At 46.3% G+C, this 9,978-nt stretch overlaps 1 protein-coding gene across 1 annotated transcript; it reads left to right on the forward strand.

Moving 5' to 3' along the window:
• The first annotated feature begins 8,686 nt into the window (after positions 1 to 8,686).
• Positions 8,687 to 9,672, forward strand: LOC102568655 (olfactory receptor 10V1-like). The gene has a single exon (XM_006275942.4). It carries the CDS (start codon positions 8,687 to 8,689, stop codon positions 9,632 to 9,634), a length of 948 nt encoding a protein of 315 aa, XP_006276004.1. The 3' UTR covers positions 9,635 to 9,672.
• Positions 9,673 to 9,978: the final 306 nt, after the last annotated feature.

The raw sequence follows: 9,978 nt of genomic DNA on the forward strand, positions 1-9,978 counted from the left end.
AAGTCGGTTCCTAGCATCTGATGGAGCAGGGTGCCACCTATGAAAAGCTCATGCTTCTCTGAACCAGTTAGGTAAGTGGTGGGCAAAATATGGCCCCCAGGTTGGATTTGGCCCACTAACTGATGAGACCCAGCCTGCAGGCAGGTGCATGCCAATTGATTATATCTGGCTTGCAGCTTCCCCCATGGTGCTCTGCATGGGGCTGAGCCCTGCCTGCTCCAGTCCAGGGCAGCCTGCTCTGCACTCCTGACTGCCCCACACCTGCCAGACAGCATGGCCTTGGCCCTGGCTAAATCCAGCACACACAGCTTCCCAGCAGGGCTACTGCCACAGATGCTGAGGTACTTACTGCTTAACTTCCCTCACTTCCAATGGCTCCTCCTTCTCCTCTTGCTGCACTGCTCCAGGCAGCAAATAATGTGGGGAAGCTGTGGGGCCGTGTGCCATGCACCACATGCCCAGCCAGGTTGGGGGAAGCTGCAGCGAAGCGGCCTCTGACAGGCACACAGGGCTCCAGCTCCAGCTTCCAGGTGCCTTCCACCCACTTTGCCTGCCCAGCACTCTGCCTGGCTGGGTGGCTGAGTGTGTGGAAAGCAGCCAAGAGTTGGAGCTACAGCCCTGCATACTGAGGAAGGAGCTGCCCATTGCAGCTCTCCCCATGCCGGGCTGGGTGTGTGGTGCGTGCCTGGCACACATCCCCAAAGGTTCTCTGCACTGCCTGATGCCCAGAGTAGCGCAGCAGGGCCAGGAGGCTGATGAGGAGGAGCCATTAGTGGCAGGAGGAGCCGAGCAGGACCTAGTTGGTTGCAGCAGCAGCCCTACCAGGAAGCTGTGCATCCTGGCCAGGGCTGGGGCTGGGGTTGGGGTTATGCTGTCTGGTGGGCATGGGCAGAGCGTGGTGCAGGCTGCCCGAGTCAGGAGCGGCCCAGGCTTGGCCCCACGCAGAATAGTGTGGGGGCAGCCATGGCTCAGACTGGGGGACAGGCGGACTGCACCTACACCACGCAGGCAAGCTCTGGTGCATGTGTTCCCTACCCCCACCTCCCTCCCTCCCCCACCACCTGCTGGCTCATGGGACCTTGCACGCGGGCTTCCCCCCAAACACATAAGCCCATCCCCCCATAGACACACCTCACTCCCCCACAGACATCCCCCATAGACACACCTCACTCCCCCACAGACATCCACCCCACACACCCACCCCACACGCCCACTTCCTACCCCTGACACCCATCCCCCATATTGCTACACAGACACACACCCCATCTCCCACACCCCCACCCCCTACCATCCTCCTCACACATTCACACACTCATATCCCCCCCGCCCACCCGAACCTCGCCTCCCACATCCTCCCAAAATATATACATCAATCAAAAAAACATAAATCAGGACAAAAATTAATTTATCTGCTGTATAGTACTCAGAGACCAGAACAAGGTCAGAATGTTTTTGATACTATGGATTCTTATTTGAAATCTCTGGGTTAATCTTGGGAATCATATGTATGTGTTCACATCCCTAACCATGCTAATATTGTGTGGTGGCCTGCAGCACCCTTAAACCAATCTCATAGCACCCCAGGGTGCCATGGCACCGTGGTTGAGAATCACTATTCTAGAGGGTTTGTTTCGTTAACATAAGTTGAGTTACCTATTCCTGCATGGCCTGCAGGTCTCCCTAAGGGCTGATGTCTGAATCAGGTGGATATAAGGGCAGTAGTAGGTGGTCATATCTATACTAGACTCTTTTCACCAAAATGGGTGCTCCAGGTAAACTGTCATGGCTGCGACATGGGTGGCCAGGCCTTGGAGCTGATAGAGGATCAGGATTACTAGCTTCCTGGCTTGCCTGCGGGTCTAAGCCGTGGCTCTCAGATGGCTCTCTGTGGTGACTGCACCACCCTTGACCTGGCTTTTCCAGACCGAGTGGTTGTGGGCAGAGTTCTCCCAGTTGTCACTGGGAATGCTGAAGTTCTTAAGACCTTGCTTGACCTTGTCACTGTTTCAGAGCTTTGGCCTTCCTCTGCATCGTGGGAGGTTCTTGAGTTGGCCACAGAACTCAACCTTCGGTAGATGATCTTGAGGCTTGTGCTCCACATGTCCCAGGCTACAAAGCCTATGAGCCTCCAGTGTGGTCTGCACAGACTGTAGGCTGGTCCTCTCAAGGATCTTGTTATTGGTAATCTGTTGGTCCCAAGTGACTCCAAAGATTTTTCTGAAACAGTGAAGGTGGAAGCTATTCAATCTTCCCTCCTGCTTAGAGTATGTGACCCAGCTTTCACAGCCATAATGGAGGTTACTGAGGACACAAACCTGATGGATGCACACCTTTGTGTTCAGGGTTAGCAGCTTGTTGTTCCAGACATGTGATCTAAATTTGCCAAAGGTGACAGAGGCTTTGCCAATTCATACATCAAGTTCTCTACCAAGACTTAATGAGCTGGTAAGAGTTGAGCCAAGATAGAAGAAGTGATCTACACTGTCCAGAGCTCCATTATTGACATAGATTTTAGATGGGTTGTTGGTTCCCTGCAACATGACAACTGTTTTTTGATACGGATTGCCATGCCAAACTTGTAGCATGCATCAGAGAACTTCTTCATCATGATCTGCAGTTCATCAGGTGAGTTGGAGATGGATGCAGAGCAGATGCCAGTATCAATGCTAAACTCAGATGATGTTTCATTTTCATACTGGATGGTTGCCTTCATTCCCGCACGGAACTCCTTGAATAGGGAGAGCACCTTTTGCGGACAGCCAATTTTTGACAGGGTCTTGTTGATGCCGTTCATGCTAACTGTGTCGGAGGACTTTTGTAGGTCAACAAATGCTACATAGGGAGGTGCCTGTTGTCCATGGCTTTTTTCTTGCAAGAAATGCAGTGTAAAGGACATGGCAATCACAGACCATCCAACTCTGAACCCACACTGGCTTTCAGGGTAGACTCTCTAAGCGATGACTTGGAGTTTTTTCAGCAGGATCCTGGAAAGCACCTTGCCGACCACACTGAGCAGATATATCCCTTGGTAGTTGTTGCAGTCTGCTCTCTCCCCTTTATTTTTGTACAGAGTAATTATCTTTGCATCCTTCTGATCCTGAGACACGTGGCTTTCTTCCCAGCAGATGCAGAGAAGTGCATGGAGTTCATTTGTAAGCTTACTCCCTCCTGTCTTAAGGAGCTCTGGAGGTAGCTGATCATCAGGGATCCTGGTTTTCTTTTATAAAAAAAATCCTCAGTTTTTGGATTTAAAAAAGTAACACAAAATCTACATTTTTCCATTATTAAAATGAAACGTCATTATTAAAATATCTATATCTATTTTTTATATAATGATCCCTGCTGATCACTGCCTACTGCTTTCCCAGGTGCAATCTCTTTGATAATTTTCTCTACACTGTTGAGAGCTGGTGTTGGTCTAGCTCCTGCATCGTTGGAAGGTGGGGAATGGCAGCTAAGGCAGTATCACAGATAATAGCATCCTTGGAGTAGAGTTATTTGTAATGCTCAGTCAGTCCATCAGTCAAGTTGTTATCGCCTGTCAGTCAGGAAGGTACCATCTTTCACTTTCAGGTTTGCACTCCTTCTACAAGTTGGACCAAGTGCCTCTTTGATTCTATCATAGGTACCACAAAGGTCCCCTCTTTCAAAGCAGATCTGCATCTTATTGCTCAGGTCTTGCCAATACTTCTGGGCACATTCTCCGGTGACTTTCTGGACTGCAGCCTTACCCTCCTTGAATTTGAGATTTCTGGACTTGGTTGTTGAAGTAGAGTTAGGTGAGCTGGCTGGTCTTGTTCTTGAAATTTTCCCACAAGGTATCAGAATCAGGGGAATCACAATGATCATTTTCAGAAACACGCTCAAGTGCATATAGAAACTTTGCACAAGTGTCAGAGTTCTTCATGTTAGTAATGTTTGCCTTTTGGCTTCACATGATGGATCTTTTTAGGGATTGTTTGGCTCCAGCAAGAGCATGTTCAATGTCGAAATCAGCACTATGCATTGACTGAGCATGTTGCACTTTGTGAATGTTTCTGTGATGGATCAGGATGAGGTCAAACTGTGTCCTGAGCAGGGGTGCTTCCATGTGACCTTGCTGCAGCTGCTGCCAGAAAAATAGGTGTTTGAGACTGTCAGATTACCAGAGGCACAAAGCTTAAGGACACGCTGGCCATTTTTGTTGAGGTTACCTGTGCCATGTTGGCCAATGATGTGTTTCCAGTGATTCCAGTCCTTACTCACACAGGCATTGAAATCATTGAGAACAGTGAGTCTGTTCTTTGTGGGGACATTCTTGATGATTTGTTCCAGGTTCATCTTTCTGCTGTTTGTCTGGCCAGTCCCCTGCTGGATTGGCCACTGGATGCATAGATGGTACAGCCAATGCCAGAATGGCGAGTGACAGCCACTGATCAATAAACCTGTATGCCCTTGGGTAGCCCCAATGGATCCAGGCAGAGGACCACCTAAGGGTGGGCTAACAGAACCACTTGAATGAAGGAAATGTCTTCAGAAAAGCAGATGAGCCATAATCCTGTTGGCCAACAGTACCCACACCACTGGACCTCCTATCCAGAAAAGGCGCAGTTGCGGACATGATAAGGTGGGCACTTCCTTCAACTCAGAGTGGAGTTCCAACTAGAAGCTGCAGCAGACTTATACAAATCATCTTGACCTTTGTCTTGCCATTGGAGTTTTATAGTTCCTGCTGAAAGAGAAGGTGGTGGGCCCACGGCACCCCCTTCAATCTTTGTTCTGCTTAGGTGTATACATTGAAGGTCTTTGCTGGATGGTTGCTCATCCTGTCCAAGTAGCCCTATTTAGGTGTGGCTGGTTTATCCCAATCTGGGGAAGACCCTAGAAAAGATGGGCTAAAACGCTTCCTTCCAAAACTTTTTCCTGGCTTTAAACTAATCATTGTTTGTTGTAATGTTTGCCCTATTTTAACAGAACTTGAACTAAAAGACGAAGAACTTCAGAAAATAGCCATAATTGAGAGGCAGCTACATCAAGTGGGTGTTGATACTGCAGCCCTCAGAGAGATGAGACTTTCAGACACTGGATCACTACATGAAGTAAACTACCACTTCTGCTGATCTGGGAAACCTGACAGTGAACCAAAGATACATGGTGTTGGATTCATATTTCCTTATTTATAACCCATCTCACTGACTTATTCTGGATCTTCATATGGAGCTAATATCCTTCACAATCCCACCCTTTTTACAAGGCCCTATTTATTGGATAGAAGGTACCCTACAGTCTAGTCCTAACTGGTTCTTCACAGCTATCAGCTTTCCATTGTTAACAAAGAGACTGCAATGTTACCTTTGTGCTACCATGCTTGTTCTGGGAGGATCACATGCTATGGGATATAATGCTTGTCCTAAAACAAACAGTATGAAACCATTCCTCATTCCCACCCGGGGAGCTGGCGTGTGGGTTTAAGTATGTTTAAGTTGGAACTTGACGTCATTCTAAAAGTTATTCCTCTGACCACGGATTATTTTGGCTTTCCTTCCAATGCATGCCACCTAGCTGATCATCGGGGTGGGATTGCTGATGAGCTGTGACAGATTGGGGAAGTGATGCCCACTGAAATAAGAAGTGCAGCAAAAAAGTTGAGCAGCTCATTCTTAATTCAGCAATCAATTAAGAATGAAGTGGTTGGAAACTACCTGGAAGAAATGACCCATGTTCGACTATATTGATCTCATGCCTTTGTGTTCACAAGCCAGAAATGCTGCATAGGAGCAAGCTGTTCTTATTCTCTGTAGTTACATTTTGCTTCTCCTATTCCCTGGCAGCCCTCTCATGGGGAGGAAAGGTACAGAAAGCCTGGCTTTCTGTGAGGCTGGGAGGAGCACAATGCTAAATGAGGAAGCACTGATTGAAGCTTTTGTTGCATCATTCTTTTATTAATGCTCTGGAAGATGAAGCGGGCAAAGGAGTGGGAAAGGTTTTATATGACATAAATGTATTTAGGTTGTTGAGAACAGGAGAGGAGCTGGGGAAATTCCAGAAACGCTGACCCAAGTTGGATGAATACGCAACTCGAGGCAAAGGAAACATGAAGCTGACAGCTGGAAACTAATGCATGTTGGAAGGAATCATTTAAAAGATTCCTACATTTTACTAAATTCTAAATTAGCTGTGAGACTCACAATTTGTGAGGTGAGGCGCGACACATGTCATTGGACCATTTCAGGGAAAGGTTGGTGGCAAGCTTTCTGGTGACAGCTCATGTAAAACTCATGGGCATCCTAGTGAACAGTTCAGTGAAACCTTCTGCTCATTTAGCTAAAATCAAAGAAAGGCGAGGAAGTACTGGGATGGAAACTAGGTTCTGAAAAGTTTTCACTGCATTTATAGAAATCAGTCAGTGCCTACTTGGACTGTTCTGATGACCTTCTAAGAAATATCTGAGAGACAACTGGAAACTTCAGAAACAGGTGGTGGAGGAATCAGGAGGAAATGGTGAGAGGTGGCTGGAGCTGGAGGGGAATCTATATTTTTGGAGGAGAATGGAGAGATTGTGATTCTCTGATTTAGAGGAGACAATGGGGAACGGTATGAACATATACCTTATAATGAATGGGCTAGAGAAAGTAGATTTTTGTCTATTAAAACTTCCTCACTAGTCAAGAACAAATGAATTTGTTCTTGCAATTGCAGGGTGGTGAATTGTTTCAGAACAGTCTGGACTCTCTTATTTAGAAAGATTTTTTGGGTTCTGTTGATTCCTAATTCTTCAGGGTTTAAGCCATCCTCTGACAAAGTTTAGACATTTTTCAGATCAGAAGGGATCATTAATTGACAACCCAGTCTGATCACATGCATAATATAGGCTGAAAACTGTCAGGCGTTCCTGCAGCAGAGGGAATTATTGTTTCTTGTGATCTGAACATCACTATCATGCTTGATATACCATAGTTAAAGTAGAGTATATCACTCAGACCAATATCCAGTCATAAATTACAGACTTCTGGTAATGAGGAACTAACTATTTATCTTCTTGCTGCCCCATTCCAAATGAGGTGGACTAAGATGGAGTTTCCAAAAGTTGTGAAAGTGGTGTCTCACTTCTGACTTGAGTCTGGGTTCCTGAGATGGCCTTGCCCTCTAGCTTAAAGAGCCCCTTAGACAGATAAGATGTCCCTGCATATGTTTGTATAGGCCGTAATGAAATATCAGCGAAGGGCTTCTCTTCCACTCAGAATCTTACCACAGGAGTTGTAAGTACTCTTCCCCCAGGTTAGTATTTGATAACATGCATCTTTCTTTGGCTTTGACATAGGGAAAGGTAATTTTGCACCTGAAAGTTTGTCTAGCTTCTCTACAGTAGTGTGGCTAAGGAGGGGTGTCCAGGGCAGCATCCTTGGGTCCTTCCTTCATTGGGGAGGAACCCCAAAATAGCCACCACCGCGCAGTGTCTGTCAGTGCTTCACATCAGCCAGCACTGCCTGATGTGTTGTGACTGCTCCAGGCACAGTACTACCTATCTCCCATTTATAGATTTGTCCAATAAAAGATTATCCAATAAATCTTGCTTCTCATGTTTATCAGAGGACACAGCCCAGGGTACATGACATGCTCATTCCAGTGAATTGAAGTTTAATATTCCCCACTAATAATTAATACTCTATTCATCTCCTTATTAACCTTATTTGGGTCAGTCTTGAATATTTTTGAGGAAACAGGATAGAAATTATGACTGCAAATTTGTGAATTTTCAAAAAATGTCTCTATTGCTAGGCTGCAAATAGTGCTATGATATTTTTCCTTTTTTGGTCTCAGTTTCTTGCTTTTTTGTCTTCTTTCTCTTGGAAACTTTCAATAGAGAAAAAAGGTAGGATATATTCTTCTGAAAATGTGTGCATATGGAATTTGAAGAAGGTATGCAAGATTAAGGAGTTGGAGTTGACTTCTTTAAGGTTATTTTTCCCCATAAATATCTTTCTGACTTTGGTTTTATAAAATGTTACCCATCAGAAATAAAATATACAACTTTGTCCCTGCACAGCCTTAGCATTTCCAAAGGGCTCTAAGTATATGTCCTCACTATTGCCTTCCCAAATCCTGGACACCTGGTGACAAAATGAGCCCCACTCACTTAGGTGCACCACAGACCACCGGCTGGACTGTCCACCTCAGGAGAGCTGAAGGGCAATACCATAGTAGTGGATATATAAATACTCAAGTTCTATCTAAGCCAATCTGAAGATCTCCCAAGAGGTCTAGCCTGCCTAACTGGTAAAGTGCACTCACGTAAGTGGCTTATTTTGCAGCAGTGGACCTGGAGTAGGGAGGTAGGCTACTTAGATATGTCTACTGAAGTCTATGTCTCATCTATGCACACCAGAAATCAAACTCCAAAGAGCCAAGTGCCTGTACCTGTATCAAATAAGCACTTTTGCAGATGGTATCTCTGGTGAGCAGTCCCGTAACTCAAAGAAAAATTACCATCATCTTCCATGTCAGTGTTGTTCTTCTCTAACAAGAAGGATTCCTTGTATTTTTGGGCAGATTATCCAGGTCTCTGGACTTTTCAAGAAATAAATAGCATTCTTTTATATTGAACCTCAATGTTTGGATTGCTGTGTGAACCTGCCCTGCCCTTGGTGGTTGGGGACTATCTACTCCTCTCATCTCTTCTCTCTCTGCAGTTCCATGTCCTGGTTCCATGGGGGATGAAAACCAAACTGGACCAATACAGTTCCACTTCCGTCCCTTCTCAAACCTTCCTGAAGTCCAGCAGTTGATTTTCATACCCTTCCTACTCCTGTACCTGCTCAGCCTCTCTGGAAATTCTGCTGTTGCTCTTGTTGTATGGACCAACCACTCCCTCCACACCCCCATGTACTTCTTCCTAGCCATCCTGGCAGCACTAGAGATCTGCTACTCCTCTGTCATTGCACCACTGACCCTGGCCAGCCTCCTGTCTGGAAAGAAGGCCACCATCTCCCTTGCTGGCTGTGGTACCCAGATGTTCTTCTTCATCTTTCTGGGTGGGGCTGACTGCATGCTCCTGGCTGTCATGGCGTTCGATCGGTATGTGGCCATCTGCCACCCACTGCGCTATCCCCTCATAATGAGCTGGAAGGTCTGTGTGCGCTTTGCAGCTGGGTCATTGGTTCTGGGCTTCCTCTTTGCTCTGCAAGTTACTATTTTGCTCTTCTACCACCCATTTTGCGGTAACAATGAAATCGACCACTTCTACTGTGATGCAATGCCCATGCTACTACTGGTGTGTGACAACACTAAGAGCCTTGAGGTTATCATTTTTTTTGCAAACATCATAACTCTGACTGTCCCCTTCCTGATGATCTGTGTCTCCTACCTACTTATTGTGTCTGCCATTTTGCGGATCCGCTCTGCAGCCAGCCGTCACCGTGCTTTCTCCACCTGTTCCTCCCACCTGATAGTTGTCCTTCTACAATATGGCTGCACCATTTTCATTTACTCTCACACCAGTTCCACCTACTCCCCACAACAAGGCCGGGTGCTGTCTGTGTTCTACACCTTTTTGAATCCTGCACTAAACCCCCTGATCTACAGCATGAGGAATAAGGAGCTGAAGGATGCTCTGAGCAGAGTGCTGGGGAAGAAAGTGATTTCCCAGAGGAAGTGATAGGTTTTTCAACACTGATCCAAGGAAAAATGAATGTTTAGATGACTCAAGCTGTTTGAGACCAGGATACACCTTTAGAACACTAGTTTTACATTGGATTCATGTGTAGCAGCATTAAAAATGGACCCACCTGAAGGGATAGGAAGGACTGCCCTGCAGAGAAACAAGAGTTTGACCCAGTGGGGATACTGTTTGCCCTGAGGGTGAGTGAAGCTGTTTTGGAGGTAGCCCTCTTGGAAGTGGAGGGGTGATGTAACCCCAGCAGGGTTTGAATGAGAGAGGTTAGAAAAAGCCTGGGAAGAGCCCTGCCCCGGGATTGGCTGAGAGGCTTGGTTAAAAGCGGG

This window comes from Alligator mississippiensis, chromosome 2, assembly GCF_030867095.1.
Source record: "Alligator mississippiensis isolate rAllMis1 chromosome 2, rAllMis1, whole genome shotgun sequence".
Classification (NCBI taxonomy): domain Eukaryota; kingdom Metazoa; phylum Chordata; order Crocodylia; family Alligatoridae; genus Alligator; species Alligator mississippiensis.